This window comes from Procambarus clarkii, chromosome 34 (assembly GCF_040958095.1).
Source record: "Procambarus clarkii isolate CNS0578487 chromosome 34, FALCON_Pclarkii_2.0, whole genome shotgun sequence".
Lineage (NCBI taxonomy): Eukaryota > Metazoa > Arthropoda > Malacostraca > Decapoda > Cambaridae > Procambarus > Procambarus clarkii.
The window spans coordinates 36291538-36307145 of NC_091183.1; the positions used below are offsets into that span (position 1 = coordinate 36291538).

Here is a 15608-nt window from a genome sequence, read left to right on the forward strand (position 1 = left end):
ATATTTATAATTTCATATTATTATCATGAAGTAAGGCGTGTTTAACGTGTACACACACACATTAAACCACACATTAACGTTAGTAGACGCTAAGAGCCTGGTATTATCCTAACCGGGAATTAACTTCATTCTTCAAGGACCATGAATTACTCCCGTACTTTTTTGTTTAATGTGTAAGTGCATATTTCTCAGTTTTGTGTTTATTTTCTTCATTACAAATTTAATTACTTATTTTTTTTGTGATAATAGTTATGTAAAGTGAAAAGTAATTTATCACAAAAGAGAGAAGTCCACTACGGGCTCACCATAGCCTGTGCTACTTGCAACTTTTTGTTCGAAGTAGTTAAATCTAAAACAACAACAACTGTTTTAATGTTAAGTGTGGATTTTAAATATTATTATTATTATTATTATTATTATTATTATTTATTTTTTGTACCTGAGAAAAATGTCAGTTTATGACTACAATATCTTCATATTGTTGTCATAAAAACACATCACAAAGTGACTACAACTCAAGCACTAATATATAATTTTTATTCCTAAGATTATGGAGATTAGAGAACCTGTTGTATTAGTGTAGATGGTGGTTGTATAAGTGTAGGTGGTGGTTGTATTAGTGTAGATGGTGGTTGTATTAGTGTAGGTGGTGGTTGTAATGGTGTAGATGGTGGTTGTATAAGTGTAGGTGGTGGTTGTATTAGTGTAGATGGTGGTTGTATTAGTGTAGGTGGTGGTTGTATTAGTGTAGGTGGTGGTTGTATTAGTGTAGATGGTGGTTGTATTAGTGTAGGTGGTGGTTGTAATGGTGTAGATGGTGGTTGTATAAGTGTAGGTGGTGGTTGTATTAGTGTAGATGGTGGTTGTATTAGTGTAGGTGGTGGTTGTATTAGTGTAGGTGGTGGTTGTATTAGTGTAGGTGGTGGTTGTATTAGTGTAGATGGTGGTTGTATTAGTGTAGGTGGTGGTTGTATTAGTGTAGATGGTGGTTCTATTAGTGTAGGTGGTGGTTGTATTAGTGTAGGTGGTGGTTGTATTAGTGTAGATGGTGGTTGTATTAGTGTAGGTGGTGGTTGTATTAGTGTAGATGGTGGTTGTATTAGTGTAGGTGGTGGTTGTAATGGTGTAGATGGTGGTTGTATTAGTGTAGGTGGTGGTTGTATTAGTGTAGGTGGTGGTTGTATTAGTGTAGGTGGTGGTTGTATTAGTGTAGATGGTGGTTGTATTAGTGTAGGTGGTGGTTGTAATGGTGTAGATGGTGGTTGTATTAGTGTAGGTGGTGGTTGTATTAGTGTAGGTGGTGGTTGTAATGGTGTAGATGGTGGTTGTATTAGTGTAGGTGGTGGTTGTATTAGTGTAGGTGGTGGTTGTAATGGTGTAGATGGTGGTTGTATTAGTGTAGGTGGTGGTTGTATTAGTGTAGGTGGTGGTTGTATTAGTGTAGGTGGTGGTTGTATTAGTGTAGGTGGTGGTTGTATTAGTGTAGATGGTGGTTGTATTAGTGTAGGTGGTGGTTGTATTAGTGTAGGTGGTGGTTGTATTAGTGTAGGTGGTGGTTGTATTAGTGTAGGTGGTGGTTGTATTAGTGTAGATGGTGGTTGTATGAGCGGAGGTGTGTGAGAGGCAGGTGTAGCACACGTCTGGTCTCCTGCTGTGTACTCACCAGCTATACAAATCATACACACTCCGGCAGTATACACATCAAGGGGGAGGCAAGGTAATGCTACATGTCTGTCACATTGAAAGTTAGGCTCATTCTTACATTCCGGCATGAACTTAATTATTTCTTATACCTCAAGCAATGCTTAGTTAATAATGAGTATTCCACTACATTTCTGCCCACGAAGGCGGAGAGACGTCCAGCAGGAGCGCCTGAAACAGCGCCAAGATTATATGTGGACAGTTGAAGTCATATGTATTTGCCAGGAAACACTAGTGACCGTTGAAACCTGGATATATTGACAGTAGGATCCAAAACCTGTACCGATATGAACATTGTGACGTCATAGTGACCTCACACTATATATAAAACATAACATTTCTCTTATTTTCTTTAAGTTAGGTCACATTTGTTTATTGAAAAGCGATGACGTAGGAAGTAAAACATTTTCTCAGGTCTTAGACCCTACTCGGTATGGTGGTTTAAATTCAAGTATGTTTATTGAGACAAGAAAAAATACATCTCAAAGGGATAGAGTAGCTTAGGCTATGTCTACCCCTGAGAGGTATGGTGGTCACTAATGAAAGTCAGTGGAACATTTCCAGCGTTAAAACGCTACATTTCCTCGTAGATAAGCGCTACTTTTCCTGTCAGATAAGCGCTACATTTGTCCAGTACATATGCGAGGAACATTTCCGGCGTAGTGGCCCGCCACCTTGCCAAGGCCCTGAGGTTGGGGCCACGTGTGACCCCTTAACCTGAAACACCTCGGGTTGTCTCCGCACTTTCCTGTTCAGCCTCTGATACTCTGCAGGTTTTCCTGCTCCGCTACAGACAATTCCAGCCTGGTTTTCCTCCCAGAGGTTGTTCCATGAGGACCCATCAAGGGCACCTCGCGCGCCTACAGGCCCAGCCACGTCATAAACCCTTTGCTCGACTTTTTTGGCTAGGCCGGACTCATGTAGTGGCATCTAGCAGCACTCCCTTAAATGTTGCGTCTAACATAGCACTCTTGTACGCAAGTCTTGCGTGTAGTAGAGGACTCTGGTACGCAGTCTTGCGTGTAGTAGAGGACTCTGGTACGCAAGTCTAGTAAAGTCTCTTCTGGTGCAGAAGCCTAGTGAATCTACAACAACTAGGAGACTGCCCCACCATCTGCTACCACCAGCACTTGATGGTAATACACCAGCTCCACCCACCACCATTCACCAACTGTTTTACAAAAGAAATTATAATGAAAAAATAAAGCAAATTTGTTAGGGTGGTAAAAGAATGTAAGGAGGAGCTAATTCATCTGTTGATAAGTTTCCTTTTGCCACTTGATCAGAGTTGTGGAAGGTTGGGACTGGTGTGTCAGCCTTCTGGTGTGTCAGGTGTGGAGGGGAGCAGGTGTGTCAGGTGTGGAGGGAAGAGAACGGGACAAAATTCTTGGTGACACTAATCACCAAGAATTACTAAGCCTAGACAAAACATAGAAACAAAAATGGCAACACCTAAAAAAGTATATTTGCACAATATTTAACTAGATATTCAGCCTTTATACTCTTGAAATGAAGTGATTGGGAGCACTGACTAATGATACATGTGGTACCACTCTATATATAATTATATATAAAGACGTTATTGTTCAACCATGTCTTGTTGCTTCAAACGAGAGAGAGAGAGAGAGAGAGAGAGAGAGAGAGAGAGAGAGAGAGAGAGAGAGAGAGAGAGAGAGAGAGAGAGAGAGAGAGAGAGAGAGAGAGAGAGAGACAGAGAGAGACAGAGAGAGAGAGAGAGAGAGAGAGAGAGAGAGAGAGAGAGAGAGAGAGAGAGAGAGAGAGAGAGAGAGAGAGAGAGAGAGAGAGAGACAGAGAGACAGAGAGAGAGAGAGAGACAGAGAAAGAGAGAGAGAGAGAAAGAGAGAGACGGGTAGGTAGGTAGGAAGGTAGAGAGATAAAGAGAGATAGGTGCTGAGGGCGAGGGACCAGTCCACTACTTCCGGCACCAGTTGAGCCAGTTAGGTAGGGAAGTGAGTGGTGGTGAGCGGGCAGGGAGGTGGGTGAGCTGCCACTTATGTCCACCACTCACCACTACTTCCTTCTCTTCCACCTTCCCCCCCTCTCCCCCTCTCCCCTCCTCCACCTGTAGCTACATTCCTCAGACCACCTTGTAACGCTGTCACTCGAGGCCCGATGGCAGTAGAGCCTCGTATTGTTATTAATCTGATAAGACTGTGATGCCCAAGTGTGTCCATCTGTAAGTCTCTGACCAGCCGTACTCACTCACTCTGTGAGCATAAATAATGTTTATGAGGTTACCAGAAGCAACACACCCGAGCTACCTAACTTCAGTAGACGCTTAGAAAGCGTTTGACTTAATTACTGGAAATCGTTCGCTAAGGAAATAGAAGGAAGAGTACCAATGGACTGCTTTAAGCCAGGAACACCAGGCTTAAGTGTGTATTTACCCATCAATAAACTTCTTTACATTTCTATTTCAACCTCCAGGGTATAACCCGGGCTGTGAACACAGCACACAGAGGACACCACCACAACACACAGCTGGAAGAGGCAGCAGAAAGGTTTCCAGAGACACATGGACACATGGCTCGGTGTTACCCCATGTTCCATCAGTGGTGTGGGGGGCGGCACTCCCCAGGCCTCCCCCCCCCCTGCTGGACCCTCCCTCTCCGGCCCCCAAGATCTACCTGTGACACTGTTATTGTCCGGCATTCTGTCCAAGTGCGGGTGTGGGGGGGGGGGGGGGGGGTTTTGTGGGGGTGTGTGCCCGGGGAGGCAGGCACGGAGGGAGGGAGGGAGGGAAGATAGACAGGGGGGGGGGGAGAGCGAGGCAGAGATATTGGGAGGGGGGAGAGAGAAAAAAAGGGAGGGAGAGGGAGAGGTAGAGGTAGAGAAATAGGGAGGGAGAGAAAAAGGGAGGAAGACTGATAGAGGTAGAGAGGGGGAGAGATAGGAAGGAACGGAGAGAGAGATAGGGAGGGACGCAGGGAGATAGTGAGGGACGGAGAGAGGAAGGGAGAGACCAGGAGCGCGAGGAAGAGGGGGGGCGTGAGGGAGGGAGAATGAGAGAGAGAGGGAGCGTGAGGGAGGGAGAATGAGAGAGAGGGAAGGAGAGGGAGGGAGGGAGAGGGGGAGCGTGAGGGAGAATGAGAGAGAGAGGGAGATAGAGGGAGGAGCGTGAGGGAGGGAGGGAGAGGGGGAGCGTGAGGGAGGGAGAATGAGAGAGAGAGAGAGATAGGGAGGGAAAGTCAGCGGTAGTTTGGCAAGTGTGGCGCGCCAAGCAGCCATGCAGGACGGCCCCCACAACCTGCCACATGCCACCACCACCACAACTCCCACACATTCTCCCCCACCACACACTCTCTACACGTACTCCACACTCTGCATGCCTCTCCAGCGGGTCCATTGCGAGGCAACCACACCACCCAGGAGGGTGTAGAGTGCGTGTGAGGTGCGTGAGGAGGGGGGGGGGAGAGGGCAACACGCACACACCCTCACCCGGGCCCGCGTGCGCGTTCTGCCACGAGCTGCTAACACAGTGTCCGAACACATTCAAAACTGTGGGCGCCCAGAGGCTTACGGCCGCCGCCCGCCGCCCACACACGTGTCTCCATTGTCAGTCACTCACATGTGGCACCCTACTGTGGTAGAGTCGGATTATTGAGGGCTGGAGGATGAGTTAGGTGGGCAGATGTGGCGCAGGTGTAGTGGTGAAGCAGTGTGGTCAGGTGCGGACACACTCACACACACATACACACACATATACACACATACACACAGGTAAACGCCCGCACCATCAGCCTGGGAGGAGTATAACACACCAGGGGTACACAGCCCCAAACCCACCATCATACCCACTACTAATAATGGTTATCCTCTATGCCCTTTCCTCCTTATTTAGCTACAGCTGTTGATGAGCCTTGTTCTAGCCCTCCCTCAATACCCCTAGCACACAGGCGGCCTGAGAGAGCCAGGTGTCTGGTACTGAGTGTACCCAGGAGCACAACTCTCTGTTACACATGCCGTAAATGGTGATATATTCACTATATATGATTATGACACCAATGGATAGCCTAGGCTGAGACCCCTTGTATGTACGGGGAGTACACAGCTAGCTACAGGTGTTATTAACAGTTGCTTAATGCCAGTGCCACCGGTGGTATTTACAGGTGCTCAGTGCCACCTGTCTACGTTTAAACCTATGACTTTTATATTATATATTATTTAATAAAGAGAAAAAACAAACTCGAGTCTTACACACTCGTCTCTTCCATTGTCAAAACTGTTGGTCTATTTCTGGGAGTCATGTCATGTACGCCAGGAAGTGCCTCTTAACTGTCGACAAACATCCTAACTATCGTTGTTCAAACATATACAGCATTTTATATCATAGATCAATCAGAATGTCTAAATGCAAGAGATTCCTAATGATCTGTGAGCCAATCAGGACACGGATACCATTGCGGGGTATACATATATCATCATATGAATAATAATGTCAAATAATAACAAGAACCATATCATACTTTACAAGATTTACTTTATTTAGTTTACAGTACCTGTAAACTTGTTAAATTAATATTACATTAGGTTACTTTAGTTAAGGACCTAAGTGGCTATCAGATACAGGTAATATCTCTTTAATAATCTTAACATAGTAAATATTGTACTTTAACCCTTGGGCTGTTATAGTCCCTCTCCCCTTCATCCCTAACTGATGGTATGGTATGTATCTGTATGTATGGTATGTATCATACCATACTAATGGTATGTATCTCTTCTCACCCTGATTTCTCTTCTGACTTGCTCCATAATTATTTTTTAATTTTGCTCTTCTTTCGTTCTCCTTATCGGGAATTGCTCCGCTTCTCTCTTCCTTTTATGCACTTTCATATTATTTTTTTTGTCATATTCTTGCGTCTGTCACTTTTCTTTTTAGTTCAATCTTGCGGTCAAAGACCAGGACACAATGGTACCTCCTTGTGGGAGTTCATGCCCCAAGTTCTGAATGTTTGTCTCATTCAAGGTGAAGAGGAGACCTATAGGCTAGTTGTGTCTCCTCTACTATCTCTTGTGTAATTTTGTATTTGTTAGGAAGTTCCTATCCATAACTTACAGTAATTTTGTGTTCCATGTTTCTGCCATTCAAGTTCAAGTATGTTTATTGAGACAAGAAAAAAATACATCTCAAAGGGATAGAGTAGCTTAGGTTATTTTTGCCCTCCCTGCTCCTGTCATATCATTGGGGTTTCTAGATTCCATGTATGTATGTATGTATGTATGTATGTATGTATGTATGTATGTATGTATGTATGTATGTATGTATGTATGTATGTATGTATGTATGTATATGTATGTATGTATGTATGTATGTATGTATGTATGTATGTATGTATGTATGTATGTATGTATGTATGTATGTATGTATTCCCCTATTTGTATTCACCTATTTGTTCTTACGGGGGTTGAGCTCTGCTCTTTCGGCCCGCCTCTCAACTGTCAATCAACTTTAACTAACTACTAATTTTTTTCCACGCACTCCCAGGAAGCAACTCCGTAACAGCTGTATAACTCCCAGGTACCTATTTACTGCTAGGTAACAAGGGCATTAAGGGTAAAAGAAACTTTGCCCATTTGTTTCTGCCTGGTCCGGGAATCGAACCTGGGCCACAGAATTATGAGTCCTGCGCACTGTCTCCTCAGCTACCAGACCCCCCCCTTATGTATGACTCCCCCAGGTATGTATGTATGTATGTATATATATATATATATATACTGTATATATATATATATATATATATATATATATATATATATATATATATATATATATATATATATATATGTCGTACCTAGTAGCCAGAATGCACTTCTCGGCCTACTATTCAAGGCCCGATTTGCCTAATAAGCCAATTTTTCCTGAATTATTATATTTTCTCTAATTTTTTTCTTATGAAATGATAAAGCTACCCATTTCATTATGTATGAGGTCAATTTTTTTTTATTGGAGTTAAAATTAACGTAGATATATGACCAAACCTAACCAACCCTACCTAACCTAACCTAACCTATCTTTATAGGTTAGGTTTGGTTAGGTAGCCGAAAAAGTTAGGTTAGGTTAGGTTAGGTAGGTTAGGTTGTCGAAAAATAATTAATTCATGAAAACTTGGCTTATTAGGCAAATTGGGCCTTGCATATTAGGCTGAGAAGTGCGTTCTGGCTATTAGGTACGACATATATATATATATATATATATATATATATATATATATATATATATATATATATATATATATATATATATATATATATATATATATATATATATATATATATATATATGTCGTACCTAGTAGCCAGAACGCACTTCTCAGCCTACTATGCAAGGCCCGATTTGCCTAATAAGCCAAGTTTTCATGAATTAATTGTTTTTCGACTACCTAACCTACCTAACCTAACCTAACCTAACTTTTTCGGCTACCTAACCAAACCTAACCTATAAAGATAGGTTAGGTTAGGTTAGGTAGGCTTGGTTAGGTTCGGTCATATATCTACGTTAATTTTAACTCCAATAAAAAAAATTGACCTCATACATAATGAAATGGGTAGCTTTATCATTTCATAAGAAAAAAAATAGAAAAAATATATTAATTCAGGAAAACTTGGCTTATTAAGCAAATCGGGCCTTGAATTGTTGGCCAAAAAGTGAGTTCTGGCTACTAGGTACGATATATATATATATATATATATATATATATATATATATATATATATATATATATATATATATATATATATATATATATATAATGTGTGTATGTGTTTATTGACGTGTATGTATATGTTTGGTTTTGAGTAATCTTGGAGGATAAGGATAGGGCGGCGGGGAACCCTGATAAACCTGAGAATGGCAAACGAAGAAAATGACGAGGCACAGCTAGTAGGAGAGCCAGAGTAAGAGGTAGCGGAAGCAGGAGGAGGAGGAGGAGGCGCGATAGCAGTAGCAGCGGTAGCAGTAGCAGCGAGGCGTGTCGGGTAGGTAGAGGGTAGCGGCGGCGGCGGCGGTGGTAACACTGGTCGGCCAGCTGACTCCAGCCTGGCATCAGGGACCGGATGTGGGCTCTTCCGGCGTCAGGGCTCCCTGCCCGCCTCCACCTCCCTCCCTGCTGCCCCTCTAGCGGAACAGGTGCACCCGTCACACACCTCACTCTTACCTGTGGCTCTATACCTCTCTATACTCCTCCCATGCAAGGCGGGTATGAGCACTGGTAACCCACGCCGGCTGCACATATCCACATACCACGCATACTTTGGGTCATAGTAACATGAAGTTGGGAAGTTCCCAGGATATATGCTATGAGGCTAGTGTCAGGGATAAGAGATGTGCTAGTTGAACTGGCATAGGAAACTAAATCTAGGGTTATTACCAGAGGTGATATGATCACAATGTACAAGATACTGAGGAAAATAATTAAAACTAATTGTCGTATCCAGGCGAGGAACAACGTAAGTGTAAGTTAGATACACATGGGCCAGAGAAATATAAGGAAATACTCGTATACAGCGAGCGTAGCAAACAAGAGAAGTGAACTTGAATCAGAGACAACGGAAGCAACCAACATTCTTAGCTTCAAACACATATATGACCTGTTTTGTACTAGATCTCGCTCCCATACACGTAACTAGGCGAATACACACGCTTTAAAGTACCATGTAAAGTATAGTCTCCAAGAATATAGAACTACTCGACAGGCTTTCTGCTCTCTCACTTAGTGTCACAATTTATTTACGTATATAGTTCTCATTCGGCTACTACCCCTGTCATTCCTGCCACCCCTCCGCCAGTCCTTATATACATGTAGTCAGCCCTTGCCCCTTCCTTCTCTCCCACCCCCCGTCCCCTACATGCATGAGACGCATGCACGTACAGGAGACCACAACCTCAGGATGCAGGCAGGCAGCCCCCTCTAGTGTCTCTTCTTCTGGGTTCCCGGAGCGACAGTGACAAGAACTTTTTTCGGGCGTGACACCGACTTCCTCAGAGTCACATTGTCCATCAGTGTTTTATATATCGGTTAGAAAGGCGGGGTCCAAGAGCTAATAGCTTGATTCTGCAAACACAAATAGTAAAAAGTAAATTCACACACATTAATAAATAAAAATACATAGACAAGCACATGGAGTGGAATAGCCTAACGTGTCCCCATACGTGGCCCCAGACCCAAGGAAGACGACGTAGCAGTGTCTCCTTGGGACCATGCACCAGGGGACGTCTCACTGATGTTCTGGATGGAATGTGATTGTGTAATCTCGCCGGCACGATGACAATTGTTCTAGTATTCTACTTGCCATATTTTGAACAACATTACATTTATTGTTTTACTTTAGATTTTTAGTTATCGTAATTGCTAGATCTTTCTCGCATTTAGATTTGTACATTTCAGTGCTGTTCAGCTGATATCTGGCAACTCTATTATAAATTTCTGATCTTAGAAGCCTACATATAATATGTTATTAAATACAGCATCTGCCAATCTTTAGTTCATTTTAAAAGTGTATGAAAGTCTTTCTATAGCCATTTTGAGTCTTAAATGTTGTGATTCAAGCCTGTGTTTAAGTGGTTTACATATATGGTATACAACAAGGTTTCGGGACAAGCCTGAGGCACAACTTACATCCCAGACACTCTTCCTGTCCCATATATGTTGTTCCTCAAGCATTACTAAAATTTCAAATTTTGTTATCTATTAGTCAGTTTAACCTTCAGAAGACAGTGGTCAGGATGTGTTAATTTTTGTTGGTTGATTTTGGCATCACGTAGTTCGAGACACTTATATGTACGAGAACATCCTGTTTTGTATTTATACTGCATACTATGTACTCAAATACTGTAAAATCTCCCGATGGGTCGTATTACATGCATGACTGGATAATTTGAAAAGCTACATTTCATGAATCAATGATGATTACTCATGTGGAATCAAAGTCCACTATACCAGAGAAAGTTACAATCTGCGAGCCGCTGTCATTATTCCGAGTGGATGGGTTCGATAATTGAAAATTTATCGGACGGTGTCCCTTACGACAGATAATTCCTACCAGTGGTCTTCTGAGACTGTGATGGACTGGACGACACGACTAACAGCACTTATAGCCCTTAATGAGTAGTTATCCCCCCACGAGACATGAAGCCACTAGTAGGAAGTGTCAGCACTAGGCTGACCAACTCACGCTAGGATAGCAGCAGATCTCACACTCTGATATCACCTTTCTTACTGAACCTAAGAATGTATTTTATAACTGGAAGTGATACAATCTAATCAAATAACTGTATGAAAATATAATTCCCTGCAGTTACAAAGGATGGCAAAGAAATCGAAATAGTTTGACTATCCTATGATTGAGACGAAAGCCTATTCAACTTCATGGGTGGAGTTGTGTCGCCTTGGGAGGGTGGCGGGCGGGGAGCGTGTGTTCATGGTGTGCTGTGTTGAGGAGACGTGTACTGCAACATGCTATACAATGGCTGTGTGTGGTATAGAAAATATCTGAGGTGGAGTGTATAGAGACACGATTTAAGTAGCTCAAGAGAACTATTCAACTGACAAGGCGCAGGTATAAATGTATTTACTATTTGAGTCTGCAGAATCGAGCTAACGGAAGAGGAGCTCTGGAAGGATGGGTGTGGAACAGGCGGGAAAGATAACACCATTGGAAGGAGACGTGAGGAAGGGAACAAGAGGAAAAGAGAAGGGATGGGGCTAGAGTGGAAGGATCCTGGGAGGGGGCAAGAGGGAGAGGGGGGGATTCTGGGTAATACGATGTTATTATGGCAATCTGTGCCCAATTGTCCGACTCATCCAGCGTGCGGGACGCCCTCCAGCCCACCCACACAATCCTCCCCACGCCAGCCTACCCGCCCGCCCGCCCACGCCACCCACCCTGCCCCACTGCCCCCCTGCCACCCTGACAGCGCTGCTCTACCCCTCCGCCCACCTCCGGAACACTGCACATCCGCTCGTCATGGCGTCATGCCCCTCACAATAACCCCCACACTGCCCCTCACCACACCACCCATCACTCACCACACCCCACGTCACCCAAACCAACCCCCACAACACTACTCTCCTAGAACATCAACACCCACACCACCCCCACACCACCCCCACACCAACCCCCCACGCCACCCCCACACCACTCCCCCCACCATAGCAAGACAAGCAGGCAGGAGAGGTCAATATGGACTTCTTGTTTCCGGCAATTACAACTTTCGCTACAATCTCAACCGCAGGAAGCAGGAAGACTGGTTAGTGGAGACCGGTGAGCAGTGAGGGAGGTGTATGGGTGGTGCGGGGGTACAGAGGGCTGGGGTACAGAGGGCTGGGGTACAGAGGGCGGGATACAGAGGGCTGGGGTACAGAGGGCGGGGATACAGAGGGAGGGGGTACAGAGGGAGGGGGTACAGAGGGAGGGGGTAGAGAGGGAGGGGGTACAGATGGCTGGGGTACAGAGGGAGGGATACAGAGGGCTGGGGTACAGAGGACTGGGGTACAGAGGGGCTGGGGTACAGAGGGCTGGGGTACAGAAGGCTGGGGTACAGAGGGCTGGGGTACAGAGGGCTGGGGTACAAAGGGCTGGGGTACAGAGGTCTGAGGTACAGAGGGCTGGGGTACAGAGGGCTGTGGTACAAAGGGCTGGGGTGCAGAGGGCTGGGGTACAGAGGGCTAAGGTACAGAGGGAATGCTACAGAGGGCTGGGGTACAGAGGGCTGGGGTACAGAGGTCTGGGGTACAGAGGGGTACAGAGGGGGTACAGAGGAAGGGGGTACAGAGGAAGGGGGTACAGAGTGAGGGATACAGAGAGCTGGGGTACAGAGGGCTGGGGGGGGGGGAAGATAGGGGGGACACTTCCGGTCAACGTCCCCCGAGGCTCCCCAGCTTGTGAATGAAGGCATCCAGGGTCGTTACCCCGTCACGCCCCCCCTCAGTGTAACTACCCTCAGTGTAACTACCCCTCAGTGTAACTACCCTCAGTGTAACTACCCCTCAGTGTAACTACCTTCAGTGTAACTACCCTCAGTGTAACTACCCTCAGTGTAACTACCCTCAGTGTAACTACCCCTCAGTGTAACTACCTTCAGTGTAACTACCCTCAGTGTAACTACCCCTCAGTGTAACTACCCTCAGTGTAACTACCCCTCAGTGTAACTACCTTCAGTGTAACTACCCTCAGTGTAACTACCCTCAGTGTAACTACCCCTCAGTGTAACTACCCTCAGTGTAACTACCCCTCAGTGTAACTACCTTCAGTGTAACTACCCTCAGTGTAACTACCCTCAGTGTAACTACCCCTCAGTGTAACTACCCCTCAGTGTAACTACCCTCAGTGTAACTACCCCTCAGTGTAACTACCTTCAGTGTAACTACCCTCAGTGTAACTACCCCTCAGTGTAACTACCTTCAGTGTAACTACCCTCAGTGTAACTACCCTCAGTGTAACTACCCCTCAGTGTAACTACCTTCAGTGTAACTACCCTCAGTGTAACTACCCCTCAGTGTAACTACCTTCAGTGTAACTACCCTCAGTGTAACTACCCACAGTGTAAGTAACCTCATAGTACCCCCAGAATACCTCTGGGCTACCTATATATACAACTACCTATAAACTACACGTAGGCTACCCATCCACCTCATCCATGTTACCTACAGACTATATCCAAGCTATCACATGACTACACAAGGCTACCTATAGACTACACCCTACCCTTCAGGAACATATCACAAAAGGTAAATACACACACCCACACACACACACATTCAAGATACTCAAGGGAATTGATAGGGTAGATAAAGATAGTTTATTTAACACAAGGGGCACACGCACTAGGGGACACAGGTGGAAACTGAGTGCCCAAATGAGCCACAGAGATATTAGAAAGAACTTTTTTAGTGTCAGAGTGGTTGACAAATGGAATACATTAGGAAGTAATGTGGTGGAGGCTGACTCCATACACAGTTTCAAGTGTAGATATGATAGAGCCCAATAGGCTCAGGAATCTGTACACCTGTTGATTGACGGTTGAGAGGCGGGACCAAAGAGCCAGAGCTCAACCCCCGCAAGCACAATTAGGTGAGTACAACTAGGTGTGTACACACACACGCACACACACACACACACACACACAGAGGAGGGGTGGTGGTGGTGTACCCGAGCGGCCGGCGGGCCTCTGAGACGCAGGGGCGGAAGTATGTCCATAAGGGAAGACATCCTGCGTCAGGGGAGGTGGGGGGCGGTGTGGGGGGCGTGGTGGTGGGGGGCCAGAACCTGTGAATGGACCACAACTTGCAGGAGGGGGAGGTGCTGATGGGAGCAACACCAGCACCACCTCGACGCCCCCGACGGGGGAGTGGGGGGGGGTGTTGTGGGCCTCTTACCACCCCCACTTTGGGCAACATCAACTTCCTGTTTCACCACTCTGATTCCCTAATATTATACAGGGTATTATGGCCGCTGTGTTGGTGCTGGAGGCGTGCTAGGATGGTCCTGGGGGCGTGCTAGGATGGTCCTAGGGGCGTGCTAGGATGGTCCTGGGGGTGTGCTAGGATGGTGCTGGGGCTGAACTTGCCCCACACTGCTGTGGGGTAATATGAATGGTGACTATTACTGTAGTGGGGGAGGAGGGAAGCCTGGCTCACTACTTGGTGCAGCGTTCAAGTTCCCACACACACACACACACACACCACCCAGTCAGTACACTCACTACACCTACACCAACACCACCCAGCATTAATTAAATGATGATAATCTTTTTCATATATTGTCAGCCAAATATTCACAGATTATCTCCTTCGTCAGTGATTAATGAAATAAATAAACATTTTCTTATGAAAATATCTGATAAAGTATCATTAAAGTTCAAAGATTTATAGGAATCGTGTTTTAGCTAGAGCATTACAAAACACTGGACTAGCAGCCGGTCGTTATAAACAAAGACCAAATGCTAGTTAATCCTGACCCAAAACTGTCTGTTTATGAGTGAAAAACCCTTTTCACGCAGGCTGTCCTCAGGCCAGGCTCGTTAAAGCTGCGGCTATCCCATCCCCAAGATGAACTCATCAATTTTAACATATTGTGAATATAACATAAGTTTGTTGTGTTACGATAATCTCCTTCAAGAGAGATTTGGCCTGCTCTTTCCTATCATCATGTTACTTCAGTACATCTACAACATCTAGATACTACAAGCAAGTGTAGTACGTATTGAGTAAAATACGTTTCTGCCAAGCGCATACGTATCAGACACTCGCTCTCCACCTTCTTCGATCACCAAACCACCACTTCCAGCCAGCCCGCTTCTGATTGGTGAATCAACGTCTGCACCTCTGCACTTCAGCGCCATCTACGTAGCCGATGACTGAGCCTGCACAAGCCATTGGATTTAGAATATCCTGTGCTCTCAAAGCTGATACAACCATCTGATATACGCTCTGTTTATTAGTGGATGTTCTCAGCCAGCACTTTATTCTCAGCACCTGTTAATTCATATTTTGTCTTTATTCATTTTAGAGTAACGTCACCATTGTTTTATTTTATGTTATTTTTTGACTTTATAATCTTGTTTGTTTGCACTGTACAAAGCCAAGGGATTGTCTTTGTTCATATTTTCAAGTTAATTAAAGTTTCATTGTTCATACTATTTGTTTTGCGTGTTTTCCCTTACTTTACCACAGAAGACAACAGCCAAGCAGTCAACTTTTTTTTGTAAATGTGATTGACATCGACACCAGCCATTAGGAGGACTGCCGAACACCTACACTTCTTTTTTTCCATCACAGTTGTTATATATATATTAATATTATTGTATATTAAAGCTCTATGTATAGTTAGGCTTAGGTTAGGTTAGGTGTTTAGGTTCTGCTGGCGGTTATTTGCATCAAAAGTACTTG

At 44.8% G+C, this 15608-nt stretch overlaps 1 protein-coding gene across 1 annotated transcript; it reads right to left on the reverse strand.

The window, feature by feature from the left end:
• Positions 1–522: 522 nt before the first annotated feature.
• On the reverse strand, positions 523–15137 carry LOC138371058 (uncharacterized). Its single transcript, XM_069335710.1, has 2 exons — positions 15043–15137; positions 523–991 (listed from the first exon to the last, which is right to left on the reverse strand). Exons 1-2 carry the CDS (start codon positions 15135–15137, stop codon positions 523–525), a joined length of 564 nt encoding a protein of 187 aa, XP_069191811.1.
• Positions 15138–15608: the final 471 nt, after the last annotated feature.

Bases quoted from the DNA above. Each gene is read 5' to 3' on its own strand.
- LOC138371058 (XM_069335710.1), bottom strand. From the start codon at position 15,137: ATGGTTGTATCAGCTTTGAGAGCACAGGATATTCTAAATCCAATGGCT. The intron at 992-15,042 runs GTGCAGACGTTG...CTACACTAATAG, and splicing joins GATGGCGCTGAAGTGCAGAG to AACCACCATCTACACTAATA.